The sequence below is a fragment of the Vidua chalybeata genome, chromosome 2 (assembly GCF_026979565.1).
Source record: "Vidua chalybeata isolate OUT-0048 chromosome 2, bVidCha1 merged haplotype, whole genome shotgun sequence".
Lineage (NCBI taxonomy): Eukaryota > Metazoa > Chordata > Aves > Passeriformes > Viduidae > Vidua > Vidua chalybeata.
Genome location: NC_071531.1, coordinates 105,605,027 through 105,620,700, shown reverse-complemented (window position 1 = coordinate 105,620,700; position 15,674 = coordinate 105,605,027). Strand labels below are relative to the sequence as shown.

General features: G+C 36.5%; 1 protein-coding gene across 3 annotated transcripts in view; it reads left to right on the top strand.

The window, feature by feature from the left end:
• USP25 (ubiquitin specific peptidase 25) overlaps window positions 1-15,674 on the top strand; it is an 88,130-nt gene that overhangs the window by 17,863 nt on the left and 54,593 nt on the right. For 2 of the 3 annotated variants that reach the window (XM_053969097.1, XM_053969113.1), the window contains exons 2-4: window positions 3,539-3,616; window positions 4,722-4,866; window positions 13,870-13,993. In XM_053969097.1, the coding sequence (XP_053825072.1) occupies window positions 3,539-3,616; window positions 4,722-4,866; window positions 13,870-13,993 (347 nt within the window). Of the gene's footprint in view, window positions 1-3,538; window positions 3,617-4,721; window positions 4,871-13,869; window positions 13,994-15,674 lie in introns of those variants that run through there. The other variant, XM_053969105.1, reaches the window with a different exon arrangement.

The window sequence follows — 15,674 nt, the reverse complement described above, 5'->3', positions numbered from 1 at the left end:
ATTAAACTGAATTAAAGTACAGTGAGTTATAATTCAGAATTTGAACCTCTGCTGAGGCAGGGTTGGAAAAAATAGGGAATCAGGAAAAAGCTGCACTGAAAAAATATGGCAGCTTTTTATGGTAGAATGAGTAGTTGTGATCTGAAACCTCCCTCACTGACCTGATTTAATTAGTGTACATTGATAATAGGTACTTCAGACACTTGTAAATACTTGTCTGCTGCCTTCTTCATTTTTTATCTTTGTTTTAGCATGGGGTGAGCTCTTTTGGGTATTTTTGGTTATAGCCTGTGAGTGAATTATACTATAATTGTTTAATGTATCTATGTGTTTTTAGACATTTGAGGGTCTATATGCTACAGTCACTTCAGCTCAAGTTAGCCAAAGCTTCTTGAGCTTTTAGGGTAAATGTAATCAGAATGAGCATTAATAGGAGTAAGGAGGGTGGCTTGCTTCATGTGTAGAAATCTGTCTGTAGTATTGAATTTAATATTTCTTACCATACAGAAGAGACTTAACTGTTTAGCAGTTGCACTAGAAGTTGATCTCTAAGCTTCAGTCCTGGGCAATAGTAACCTAAGTTTTCTATATGCCACAATAACCACAGCTAAAGGAATATTATTCAAAACAAATAAAATGTAGCCATTTTGACTTTGCAAAGTAGTACAGATGCACTAAATAAAGTCTTAAGTGAAAAGAAAAGCAAAAAGAAAATTGAATCTCGTCCTCTGATAGTGAATGAGGAGAGGGTTTGATAGTTGCCTGCTCTGTCACTTGTAATGAAAATAAATAGAGTTACTTGTGCTAATACAGTTTCATGGGTGATAACATACTCTCATTATAACAGTGAAGGAGACTAATGACAAATTAAACATCCAGTTGCAGAAAAGGTCAGTGCACAGTAAAGATGATGGATGCAGTTACATCAGATTAGTTAGGATGAGGGCAGATGGTGAATTTGTGGAAGAGAAGGCCACCAGTCGGAGTTTTTAGCTGCCTTATGCAGTTTTACAATTGTTTCTGAAGATCTGTTAGTCTATTAGCAAGTATTAAAAGAAGATGCTGATCAAGTGGAAATAACGTCAATTACGCTCCTCCTAGAAAGGGAATATGTCCATTCTTTAACTTCTGCATGATCTGAAGTAAGTCAATTAGAAATTAATGGCAACTTGTCCACATTTAGCTGAAGAAACAGTAATGTCTAAACCAGGCAAATGCCCCAAAGCTCCATTTAAGGTGTTCAGGAGAACTGGTAATTTTCCTCTTAATTCCTGCCACTTCTAACAATGGTGCTTATGGATTCTCCATGTTGTTCTTTTAATTACCAGTTAGAAATTTTGGAGCTGAGTACCTTAAACTCTTGGCCTCAAAAAAATTATACTTGGATACTTAAATCATCTCTTGATGAGAAAGGAGCATCTCTGGGTGCAGTTCGGATTTGTTAAATTTGAATGTCCATGGGAAGGGGGCCTTGAAACACAGCTTTTACACTGGAATGCTGAAATGTGGATAGAAACTACAGATGTCTAAGTTTATAAGTCACAGCTGTGCCCATAAATTAACAGCCAATATTTTGAACTGCTGAGAGATTGTTTGTTGGTAAACTGTCTCTTCTGTCTTTTCGCAGTCTCTGTGAACGATGAATATCCTCCAATCAGCCTTTCCGAGTGTTGTATATATTGTAGAAGACACAGAAATCTGTTATAACTTGTTGTTGTAATAATTTATAGTGAAACTATTTTCTGTTTTGTTCACCATCATGTTGGTGGCAAATAAAAAAATAAATCCACTTTATTGCCATGCCCTTGAATTGCTGCTGCCAATTTCAATGCCATTGTAATTTTTTTTCCCCCTGAATGTTCTATTTAATTTCTTTGATTCTTGCCAGACATAGGAGCAGGAAAGAAACTTTATAGGGGAAACAAGTCATGGCTTTGTACAGTGCTATGAAATGCACAGAGTAAACAAACAAGGGGGTGAGGGATAGGGATAGAGTGGGAGTTTGTTTTCTTGCATCACTTCACTTTTCTTTTGCCAACAGAAGGGTTTTTAAAAGGAAAAGAAAAAAGAAGGAGGCAAATTGGATTGTTAGCAGTGTCTCTTAGGATCATAAACGAAGGGAAGATTGTGTATGTAATTCATAAACATCCTGAACTATACGCCTTCTATTTCAACTTATTAGGGCATGAAGTAGTGCCTGCCAGGTTAATTTCTCACTGGGGAATTCAGCATTCATGCAGATTTTAATTTCCTCCTCTATACAAAGCAGTGATAAGGGAAGAATAAGGGTATTTGAATATTTGATTCCAGATAATTCAGCTAAAAATAAGTCTTTTAGAAGAAGCTGCAAGACAATTACAGTTGCTATTTTAAATGAATTTGGAGAGTAGCAGGAGAATGTTTATTTGTTCCTGATAGGAAATATGCTTTTTGTCATGCGAACAAAACCCTGTACTTTACAAAAATTTTCTCTTTCATAGATGAAATTACTGTTTTGAGTTCAGGATGTGGTGGGCAAAGAATAAAAAAGAAAATCATTTGCAAATATTTTTTCTCCATTTCCCATCTGCCAGAGGAGCAATTGAATTTGTTGGTATGGAACAATGGTCAGTGCTCTGTTTTTCATGGTTTTAATGGTTAAGATGCTTTCAATGGTTAACAGGAGTTCAAGGATTCTTCCAGCTTAGTGCCTGCTTTTTGCTTCTGTGTTGGGATAGCTGAGCATGACCAGAGTGAATCATCTGTTGGCTCTAAACAGGGGTGGGACCAGATTTTTATTTAAGTAAAACAAAACCAAGCCTCAAAATTCTTGTGGAGTGAATATTTAAGAGACCCATAACCTCTTGTTCTTTTTCTAATTCCAAATGTTGCTTTAAACTCAGTCATGGGTGCTGACTTGTGTGATTTGGGAGAGTTGGAAGGTCTAGGAGTTGGAACTGGTCTAGGAAGGCAGTTTGGATGGATTCCTAAAGTTCTGTTTCAGTGTCAAGAAACTTTCTTTGTTTGGAGTTTTTATAGTATTTCTCTTAAAACACCTCCATGGTCAGCAAAGTTGAATGTCCAAGTTTTGTGTTTGGAATGACTAGGAATTGTTTATGTTAAGGAAATAATGGGGTTGAGAATAACTGTGAGTTAAAGAAGTTGGTTTTGGGTGTTCATTCAGCTACTTCCACTACTGCCACTGGAGACCAAAGCTGTGGAGTTTTATTTGTTTAGAAGGGCCAATTGTGGCTTTATATACGCTTCTTAAACCCATGTTGCATAAGTTTACCCATTTTGTTTTGTTTAAAAAAATCCAAAACCAAGCAAACACACCAAAATGCAAAATAATAACATTTGGGAATTAATGATTCCCAAAAAAATGCCCAAATTGCAGAAACTAAGACAAACTCGAGTAATGTAGGTTCTACCAATTTGTGGTGCATAAACCTCATATGGAGATGCCTTTAATGTTTGTGGAGGAGTGTACTCTGTTAAGACTTGGTTTTGCTGTTATTTGGCTCTAATCTTATTTTGATGCTCTGGGTTTTTTTTTTAGCACCAGCAAACATTTTTAAATCAGCTGAGGGAGATCACTGGTATCAATGACATCCAGGTACTACAACAGGCACTGAAGGTAAGATAACTGACTTGTAACTTAATGAACCTGAGTGCATCTTAACTGCCTGTGAAAGCCATAAATCCAACCCTTTCTTGCTCTGTCCTTCTCTTCCTTCCCTTCTTTCCCTTCCCTGCTTGAGTTTATTTCAGAGGGAGGAAAAAAAAAAGCTAATAATCATGGCTTGTTCACTTTGCATGGAATCTTGTTCTCTTTTGGTACTGACCTAAAAATTAATCAAGTGCTCAAAAGGAAAAGACAGGAATGTTATGACTTGCCTTTAACCTTTGTGTGAATTGTTTTGGGATATGTTGGTGCTACTACAGATGATCAGCTCCTGAGGAACCAAGTGGTGTTTTCTTGTCAAGGTGTGGCTGTTTTCTACTATGCACAGGCCTTGCTCACTGTGTAGAATGAAGAACAGCTTGAACTTGCCAACCTTTGCTAATTTGATATTGTTTCAATGTTTTTTCAACCATTGTAATTTATTTCATAGCACAGAAGAGTTCTTTGATGCAAGTAAAAAATGGCAGATCTCTCTATAGTCTGTTTCCATATAAATAAATATATATAAAAATTTTAAAACTTTGTTTCCCTCAAGCAGAACTTTTTAGCTGTTTATGCATGGTAAATGAGGATTTAGTAATTTAAATAAAAAATATATATCTACACAAAAATAGGTAGTTGTTGTTAGCATAAGTCATGTGCACAGCTGCTTTTCAAAAGCCAGGATCTCTGGCTTTAAAAATGAAACTGTATATTTTCAGAAGAATTCGTCTGACTCCTGTTGAAGTCTGACTCCAGTAAATGTGCTGGTTTATTGGGAGGTTGACCTACACTACGCTACAAGGCTTTTTTTTTTTTTTTTTTCTTTCTTGAAATAAGTGAAACTCCACCAAAACAATTTTTATAAGATGTTTTATCTTTATTTCGGTTAAAAATAGTGAAATATGCAGAATATGTCAAGTTTGCAAACTTTCTTTTTGAGTCAGTATTTTACCTGGCAGTACAATGGTTACTGATTTGAAGTTGCTAATCATGTCCTTTGTTTTTAAGAAAAAATAAAGAAAGAGTAAGGGGACTCTCACTTGTTTTTTTGGTTTTTTTTTTTTTATGCTTAAAGGACAGCAATGGTAATCTGGAGCTGGCTGTGGCTTTTCTCACTGCAAAGAATGCCAAGGTTCCCCAGCTAGAGGAAGCAACTTACTACCAAACAGCCCTTCCTGGGAATGACAGATATATCAGCGTGGGCAGCCAGGCAGACACCAGTAGGTATTTTTTCTTTTCACAAGTTTAGTTTAAAGTAATGGGAAATAAAACCTTGCCTAAGACATAATTATTAATCTGCAGCTAATTCTTACTTATCAATTCTTAAATTATTATGCATTCTTTCTTTTCTTATTTCAGTGGGGCTTGTTATTGTTGTTTTTTTTTTTTTTTTTAATTTGAGCTACCTTTAGGTATTACCTTTACATGTATGTATGATACTGATGAAAGGGTGAGTAACTGGGCTTTCCATCTTTGTTTACCTTTTTTTTTCCTCCTCCATATTACAGGTTTTATTTTGGGGTATCATGCAGTAAATAAAAGGCAAAAGCTAGGTACTCCTGTGTCAAAACAAAATTGGTGAAGTGTCTGTCATTGTTTGTCTTAATATGCTAAAGCTTAATATTCTTAAGAGTAGCTCTTCACTGACAGGAATGACTTTCCCAAAGGGAGAAGTGGGAGGCTAAGTGTGAATTTTGTACTAAAAGAATAGGTATTTTATATATGAAATTAGCATTAAATACCCCTGATTTTAAACAATTTCATTTAGTTGATAGAGGAGATCCCACAACCTGCATTTCTCTAAATCTTGCAGGTTCTAATCCTCTGCTTTAGTGTATAGTTATTTTTATGGGGAGAAAAACAAATGTGTTCTGCAAATAAAGATAGGAAATAACATAGAAGTAAAAGTCAAAGGAAGTTTTATAGTGGGATTGATATCTGTAGAATCCGAGTTTCTTGTTGCTATAGTAACTTTACACCATTTGCAATGCAGATGGAGAATATTTTAATTGTATATCAGTTCTTTGGCCATATATGTAGTACATCTATGTAGATTTTATTAAACAAGTAGGATTACTTATTAGTACCAGGATTATTATTTAGTGCCTCCTGCAGTAGCATTTTTTCCCCTTTGTTTTGCTCGTGGTTGCTTCAATGTAAAGAAGTTTAGTTAGATCTCCTTATCAATTGTACAATTATCTTTTTTGTCTTTAGAACCTTAACATGAACTTTGTAAACTTTTTTTTTAATTAGACACGAGTTTATTCTCAACATGTTCGATCTGAAAACTGCATTTAAATCCTTGGTATTATTAGCAACCCTCTATAAAATGTCCTGAGTACATTATAGGTATTTGTGTTATCCATGCAGTAAGTTGTGGTGGGTGGCTTGGGGTGTTTTGTGTATTTTTTCTTTTCACTTCTTTGGAAAGAAAACAAACACATCCTTCCCCATGTGTTTAATTTTCAGTGTCAGAAAATTGCCGTTGAGGAAATGAAGGCTTTTAAGAGCAAACTCACTACTGTGTCACAGTTTCTAGTACTACTAGACAACCTACTATGGCAGTGGAATAGTAAGCTGGATTCTCTTGGAGTCTGTGTTTAATTAGATTTAATAGCAATCCCATGAATAGAAGTATTTAGTTTTGCTGTCACTTACTGTGCTGTACAACCTTACTGAAGAAATGAGGTGACAAGGGATATGAATCAAATCTGCAAGAGCCCACATTACCCATGGCAGATGGTCAAACTGAGAAGGGTAGCTCTTGAGTTGCACATTCCAAGGTGAATTTCAGGATTCTCTTCTCTTCTCTGGAGGGCTGAAGGCAGATTCCTTACAGTTATCCAGCACAACAAGTCAGTGATCAAGAAACACCAACTGCTGTGGGAAAAGTAGGTTTTAAATTTTTTTTTTAACATCTTTAATATCTTGTCAGGTCATCACTGGCAACAAAGATGAGAGCCCTTAGCCAGTCTTTGCTGTTTTAATTAGACTGAAAACACACTTTTCATCAATATAATGAAAAGTTCACAAAGGTATCTTTGAACTTTCCATCATATTGGAGGACTTAAAAGGCAAGAACTGAACACCTACAGCAGAACAAAAGCCAAAACCAGTGTGACCATGGAGCCCCCCGCAAGCTCCTGCAGAGATCTAGTGAATGTTTCTGGAAGAAACCTACACTTCCCTTGTAATGTGCTGGCCTGTAATTATTTGGAATCTAGATTTAAAAAATGCAGTGCAGCAAAAAAGACAAGTCTCTGTTAGTAAACACTGTCTTGTAAGGCAGTGTGAAAGAGCAGTGGCTTGTGAGGAGAGAATGGAAGGGTGGGCACAGGATGGCAAATCTTCAGCAGATGGCTTTGACCATCAGTGCTCCCTTCTGCGAAAGAACACGTATTAGCCATTCTCAGCGGCTATGCTGAGTTGCTGACAGGATCTTGTCTCTCAAATTTGACTCCCTTTATTATCCCACATAGGTATTATTACATTTATTAATTAAAACTCACCCTTACTGTTCCTTACTGCTTAACTACCTCTGTGTGTTTGAAACTGGGGATGTTAAGAGTCATGGAGTGCTGTAAATGGAGCTTTGTGGTCCCACCAAGTTAAAGTGTCCAAACTGGGAATGAGAGAGTCACAGATGAATACCAGAGCTGTCTTTTATGCCCCAGAAAACCTCCAGCCATTTACAAAGGCCATTGAATGTATTCCTTGCATAAAGATATATCAGATGTGAACTTGACTGACTGCATTTCTTTGACATGGTTACTTAGTTAAAGGGGTAAAATGAAACTGTTACTGTGTACCATAACAGCCAGAATTGTGTAGTGGCTCTTCCAAAAGTGACAGTGGTCATAAGTTGTTTGAGAGTTCCATCCTGGATGGTAGGAGGTATAAGGAAACCTGGTTTGTCTTATTACCAAATGCAACATTTCAGCAGCTGCAAAAAAAAATAGGTTTTCATTAAACGTGCTCCATCTGTTAAACAAAGACTGACTTGCACAGTCAGTGTTACTCATGATGCTTGCCTTTTTGTCTGTTCAAAATGCCATGTGCAAACATCTGCAAATATAGTATTTTCACATCAACAGTGATTCAAGCTTAATCTAATCCTTTTGCAAAGGTGGTTTTAACATTTTGACTTTCTTTTCCTTCTTGCACTCTATGAGGAAAAAGTGCTTTAAGCATTAGGCTTTCAGTGTACAGATGCACATTTTTAGTCCAAGGTAATTTCAACATTCCACTTGGTAGAGGAAATCCTAGGCATTGTACTTAAAGAAAAACAAAAGAAGTTTAGTAGTACTTCCAAATATTTTCACTTTTTTATTTCTCTAGAAACCTTTTTATTCCCATTTGAAGTAACTTATTGTATTTTCATCTATGTCTGCACAACAGAACTGTTGGATTGCTAAGAATGCATCAATTTTCTTCTTATTATTGAAGGAACTTGAAGCACCCAGGGTTAAAGGAAGGAACTGAGTGAAGAGATGTATTTTAGAAGTTATGTTGTGTTCCAGTGAAACAGCTGTCAGGACAAATTCTCTCCTTCCCTTTTTTTGAAAATGCAGTTATTTTTCATTAAAACTGAACTATTAGTCTTTGCAATTGCACATTACACAGCCAAAACAAAAGACTTCAAGCCCTTTTATAAGGGCATGTTACAATAACTATGAAATACCCTGCACAGCAATTCAAGGATTGTAGACTTCATGGCTTCTGGCTTTTTATATCTTCCTGTTCTTTGAGCCTTTGCATGTGTCTCCAAAGTCACACAGCCCTTTCCAGTGAGGTAGAGTTTAGGCTCAACGGTACCGAAATCCTTCTTGAAGCGGTGTTTATAAAATATTCCTTACTGTTCCATTCTAGAGACTCTGAAAATTTTATAGGGTAATTTCTTTTGAAGCTTCACTGTCCCTACTTTTAGACTCCTAGTGTCCTGCCTAAATCCCTTTTGCTTCAGATTAAGTCCTTTACTCCTAGTGTACCCCTGTGGAAATTAAAGCACACTTCATTCCCTTTATCTCAGATGACGTGTTGTGTGCTTGAAGACAGTCTATCAGATCTAAATGAAACAGCCTAAATTCCTTTCAAGTATTTGGATGCATTTCCTATACCTATTGTCATTTTTTTTTCTTCTCATCTAGGCCTTCTTTAGTATACTTTTTTCCTGAGCTGTGGCACTCAAAACTATAATGAAGACATCAGCTTAGTTCTTAAGAGAAATAGGTGAATCTCTATAAATATCCACATAGTACTCTGACAGAAGTGTAACACTTCCTATTTTCTTGCTGTGATGATGTGAATTGCAGATTGAACATGAGTCAGCTGTAGCTCCTGGATCCTTCTTGGCACAAGTCCTAGTCAGTCCTCATGCTCTAGCTGTTAATTTATTGTTTCTGTGAGTAGAATTTGACAATGCCTTTTTCTGTCACCTTGCCTAGCTCAGCCATCGCTATGTGTCTTCATGACATTTCCTTCTATTTCAAGGATTACTTGTGTCATCTCCATCCAGGTTCCTGGCAGTTCTGCCAGCTTGGTATGTCCAGGTCCCTGCTTCAAAATGTCAGAAGTATTGTACCTTAAGGTCCTCTTTTCATCTTACAGATTCACATGTTGCTGTGTGTCATGATTACCTCTCTCGTTCCCCATCAGTGTGAGAGTGATAGGTTTAAGGTGTTAAAATTGTAGGATGTTGTAAATACAGCTGAGATGAGGAAGCTGTGGGATAAGGGTGGCCAATATTTACAAGCTCTTGCACCAGTACAGCAGTTTGAGTTGGCTGAATTGCTGCAGGGGTACTGGGTGCTCTCCCTCCAGCCAGTTTTAACCAAAATTGGCATATACAGTCACTGAAATTCCTTTAAATCTTCACCTTAGGAGCCTGAGACCACTGTGAATTTAATGTCACAGAATAGGTGGTAGCATGTAGGATCTTGCTTAGCTCTGCTTGTAATAAATAAACCAGATGTAGTCTCAACTCCCTTGAAAAAATGTTTATATTGTTGATGTGTTGAAATTGGAATGTTGCTGCTGGGTTTTCATACTTGGCACTACTCTGTTGACCCCATCAAGGCTGCCCCTTCATTTTTTTTCCCCTGCTCCAGTTGTTGCATCACTGTGGATGTTTATTGCCTGTCCCTGAGTTCAATTGCTACTTCTGATCTGTCTCTCATGCTGAGTTTCCCAGCCTACTTAAGTTTGAAGTTCCTACTGTCTGCCTCCTCCTTGTATAAGTACCAAGTCAACAACACAGTAATTATTTTAATGACCTAGGCAATAACCAAGTAAGAACCATTTATTTAAATGATGATAGAAATTTCCTAAGTAAACAGATGAATAAGATTTTTTTCAAAGAGGAAGATCTATGGGGATAGATAGATGTAGTGTGTGCATTCATTATGCATACACTAGTATGTTCAATATACAACTTAAATTGTTTTGTAGAATTACAAACAATGTCAAACTCTCTGAATCTTATGTATTACAAGGACACATTATTTTATATTAATAATGTTGTAACCCAAGAATACATTTCTTAGTAAAACAGATGATTAATTATGAATGTTAGTTTTCATTGAATAAACACACATGCACTAAACCAGACTGTGTTGATAAGTTTCTTCACTTATGGAGAATTTTTTCATAAGCAAACTTTATTCACTAGCCATGGCCTGGTTAAGAATGTTTGCATTTTCTAAGGCTATTTGACATTAAAGTAACAAGTACCTTTATGAGGATGAGCCAGTGAGAATTTAAGTGTTCTGTGGGCTAAATGAGAGGAGTATTAAAAAACTGGCATGTGTAAATTAAAGTCACATAACTAAATTTGGACAAGTGGCATTATTCTTACACCTTCATGAAATGCATCCTTCAGCCTATCACAGAAAAAACTTGTGTGTCTGATAAAAACTTTGAGTAAAAGTCATCTTTTTTGGTTTTCTTCAAACTCATACGTAAAACAGAGTAATCTGTTGGTCAGATAGGAAACTTCAGCAGCTCAGTTTCACTAATGAGTTCTACTACTAATAGCAGCAACATTAATATCCCCATGCAAGAATTTATAAAACATGAAGATATTTTAAAACAAAAACAAGAAAAAAGAAAACTACATTAATTTCATGTATTATATGTACATTTGTATACATCTGACATACATCTTGACATACATCATATATACATCTGACAGGAATGCAAAATGCGGAGACAAGGTTATATATATATATATATATATATATTTATTTTTGGTTTCTAGAACAAAGAGTTTAGTCTCAGACTTACCCTTATTTTGTGACTTCTGTTGAAGTCTTTATCATCTTATGATTTAGGATTCAAGTTGTATGAGGTGTTGCAGCTTCATGAATTACTGAGTCAACTGTAAAGGCATTAGCTTAAATGTCAAAACGATTTTTATTTGACATTTGCTATGAACTAAGAGCTTGCATGAAATAGGTTACCATGGATGAGCTGATATTTATAAATGTATTTTTTGACATAAATTATGCTAGGTAAACCCTCTGTGATGTGAACTGATTGCACCACTCGCATGTAGTGGTAATATCTGCGAGTGTGTCTTCACTCTGTTGTCTTTTCTTCATGCAGAGCAGGAGCAATGTATGGATAGAACATTTCTAAAGAGAATCCTATGGTATATGCTCCAAAACCCTTATATGCCAAAACAAACTTTTTTGGCTCATCTGCTTTTGGGAAGCAAACAAAAGTAAAAGATTTGGAGTTTTAATATTAAAACTATGTAATCTCTGGTAATACAAATGGTAATAAACTTCTAAACACATAAGGTGGTGGTATAGATTAATAAAAATTAGAGAGCTAAGGAGTTGCAAAGAAGTTGATTTTAATATTTTGTTGATCCAGATAGGTTTTTGTATAATGGAGGAGGTTTTGTTAAATACATAATTTTCACCTACATCAAGAATTTTTTTCTAGAAAATAGTCCCCATATAGAGAAGCTGACTTCTTAATCTAACTTTCTTTATTGTCATGTAAAAATGTCATCACTCTTACCTGACTAGAAACTTGCTCAAGGAACATTCCTCACTGTAAGGAAGTTACCAGAGCAATCCCATACTTGTCCATCAGCATGTGTGGCTGCTGGGTTGTGACCACTATTCCTACTTTGAGAAATAGAGCTTGGCTCCAGGGAAGATGAGGTGCTGTGTGTGGCTCCTTGTAAATGTGCAGAAAATACAACACAAGCACACATTTTAGAGCATAATAGGTAGTGCATGTCTGGTGAGGAGATCCTCTCATTTGTCAGCCTTTCTAGTCTCCTTCTGCTGTCAGGCTGTAGGACAGTCAGGTTTGCATGTGACCCAGGCTGAGGTGGTATTTTTGCCCAAATTATGTTGTTCTCAGCATGGCAGCATATTTATTAAAACTTCTCTAGGGGAGACTTCTGCTGTTGGTGGCTGTAATTGCTTTAGTACTTCTGAAGGAGAATTTCAGGCATCTGAGTTGAAGTACCCTTCTGTTACTCTGGAAGATCTGACCTGACTATAGAAGGCCTAAGAATAAAATTAGGAAGTGCTGCTTTTATAGCAGTAGTGTTTTTGCATACTTCTAGGTCATGACAGATTGCCCAGTATACTCTGCAGGTAAGAGTGCCCCCTTTAAAGACCCACAAAATAAAATAGAAGTTCAACCATTATTTAGAGAAAACAGGACTGAGTTTAAAAGTAGGTTTTGAAGATGCTGGTGTTAACAGAAAAGTTTCTTTACAACTTCTTTCTGATTTCAGCTTTTTTGTAAGGACAGGTCATCCTATTTTCTGTTCCTGCTATGGCAATGATTTTTGTATACTAAGTTTAGTGTTTTGTTCCTATCCAATGAGAAACATCCCAAAAAAGAAAGTCCAGGGGAATAAAGGAAGCTACAGTCTACAGCAGACCAGCCCATGAGGAGAGAAGTCAGAACGTAGGCAGACAAGCTCTTTGGAGTAATTGGGTTGGCTTGTGGAAGGAGAAATGCTGACTAGCCTCTTGGCTCTCTTTGTGAGCAATTGCCAGTTTCAAATCTGTATCTCGTTCTCCCAGAGCCTTTCAGCTTCTAGTGGCCAAACCCCAGGCTGGAGACAAATCCTTTTCATAACTCTTTGGGTAAACTTTGCCTTGGAAGAGGGAGACTCAAACCAGCCAATGCTTCATGTGTGTGTCTGTCTGATACTGCATGCAAAAGTTCCTTTTGCACTTTTCCTTTCTTTCTGTCTGTCTCACTTGGAAAATGAGACTTCTGACCCTTGAAATGGTGATAACCAGTGAAGGTCTTGTGCAGCTGATGGACATTCCTGTGGGCTCCAGCTGCTCTAAAAGCTTGGCTGTGCCTGCTGGGGACATGATTTGTGTTGTGGTGTGTAGTAGGATCCCACCTGAATTAGGAGCAGGGGTGTTGTTGCTGACCTCAAGAAATAAGGAGGTTTATTGGGGATATCAGTTTTTGATCCTTTGTATAATAAGAGCTGATGAAGAAGGCAGAAGTAGAGCTGTTTTCAGTCAGTAGTCCATCCAGAATTCCCCACTTATCCAGGTATGGATCCTCATTTTGTCTCCAGTATTTGTTTTTTTCCATGTTGAGATGCAATACTTTCAGTAGATGAAATTGAATTTAAATATGTTCAGAAGAGGAATGCACAAGCAGGATAGAAAATAATTAGGTTGAGTTAGGAACTGTTCCACTTGTTATGAAACTGTGTGAAAGTATTTGGCTTACCAGGGTGCAAAAATACTTGTAGAATTTGGGGCTATGTTGGGAAAACACATGTTCCTTCATGAGGAGGAAAAATCAATTAAGGTATCCTTTTATCCTGCTCAATTAAGGTATCCTTTTAAAGTAAGGTCCTCTCCATCATGTGTTCCCTCAAGCAACTGATCTCAGTAGCTGAAGTAATGCATTTTAGTGTATTGCTTTAGGAAGGCTTTCAGAAAACATGTATTCCTAAATTTGTCCCATAGCTTTGTGAAACTTAAGAACATTAGGAGCAAGGAGAACTACAGCCCATCATGTCCAGAGTGAACTGCTGAGGTTTTTATCTGGCTTGGAGGCAAAAGGGAGCTGTTAGCAGGGTTAGTGGTTGCAAGAGCATAGGGCACAGGAGGGATGGACTGGAATGGTGCTCAGCAATCCATGTGGGCTCTCTCCTCTACAGTAAGACTTACCTTTCATTCTGTTTCACTTTTAATTTTGAGAAAGATAGTTTTGCTTTTCAGATGTGATTGATCTCACTGGAGATGATAAAGATGATCTTCAGAGGGCAATTGCCTTGAGTTTGGAGGAGTCAAACAGGGCATTCAGGGAGACTGGAATAACAGATGAGGAACAAGCCATTAGCAGGTAAACAACCAACTTATATAAAGCAGAAATTAAATTAAAGAGTTGGAGATTGGCCTGTATTGCTTTTTTAAACTTTTAACAAATAATAACTTGTTTACTTTTACTTGTGCTACTGATATGCCTGGCTTCAGGATGCTGATTTAATGTATTGTATGTTCTACACTGGAAAATAGTCTATTATGTGTGGACTAGGATTTAATATGTTTCATATTTTTGTATTTCTTTAAATATGGAGGAAGTGGATGGAGATAGAAAATGTGTGGTCATATTTAAATAGGACCTAAACCCAGAAGTTTCTCTTGTGTACCAGGTAAAAACCAACAAAACCAAAACATAAATTAAGAAGCTAATAAATACTTTGTCTTGTTTTTTAAAGTGTTCATTTTCCAATAACATTTTCTTCCCTCTATGATAAGGCTGAGATTGAGGGAGTGGGTATTAATATTGTGACTTGAGGATACTAAGAGCAGCTGCTCTATTTTAGCAGATGAAGAATGTTATTAACCTATTTAACAAATAAGATCTATAGGCTTTGAGTGAAGTTCTGGATTTAAAGTTTTATAAACTTAACTCTCTTAGTTTGGGTGTTATAAGAGTCTCTGAGCTAACTTTTGATCAGATTTTATGCTAACATTTTGTACAGTGTATGTTTTTTTGGTAATGTTGATACAATTATGAAATATTTGGGACTTGAACTAGCTTGGGTGTACACTTGTGTGGGAAGGATGTTGTTTCTTTTTTTCCATCTGTCACTGGCCTTGGGAAGAATGTTGAGTTTTTCATTTGTGGCTGGCCTTACTCTAAGGGAAACAGGTAATGATTTGATCCTTGATAGGAGGTAAAGTACTACTTCCTTGTAAAAGACCAATTTTATAAAAAAATAATTTAGATGGGGGAGATTAGCCACAATAATTCTTTTTCTCAGTTCATTGTGTTTGACAGGCTAAATGACTTATTAGAAAATTCCATCTCTGATAATATAGATATTTTATTGCTTTATTTGTATTACTTTATCAACAGTAATTTTATTTTCCCTTTTGAAAAAATAAATATGTTAATTGTGAGAATAAACATACCCCTCTGTGCCCCCACTTGTGATAAAAGTTATCTTGTTATATGAATTTAAGACAGCATATTTTAGGAAGGAAGGGTGGGATGAAAGGGATTCATATTCTCATTAACAACTGGAAAAAGCATTTAAGGGGTTGTTTTTTTCCTAAAACCTCAGTATGTGCATTTATACAAGAGAATGGTAGAAGTTCTGTCCAGTTTTTTTTCAGAAGGTCAGCTCTTGCATGTTCCTTTTTGAAGGGCAGAATTGCTGTAATTACAGAGTTGTGATTTAGGCAGGCACTCAGAAAGATGGACCTATTTCTGGAGATGGAAAATTTTCTCCCTCTTTTTCTTTACCCAAGCCTTGCTTGCTTCTGCTGTGCTCAATTCTTGGGAGCCTTGAAGATTTAGTATTTTTGCTGTAGACTGTTTTTCACTTCTGAAACTAAAAACTCCTCTTTGGTCCTATCTGGTTAGACAATAACTTAGTATTATAAATACTTCCTACTTAAATTACAGTGTATATTTTTCTGGCTGCAGAAAATAACAAAGGATTCCTTTTTTCTGTATGTACAAAGGCATCTAGTCAATCTGTTTGTTTTTATGAAATAGAGACTTGCATCTAATG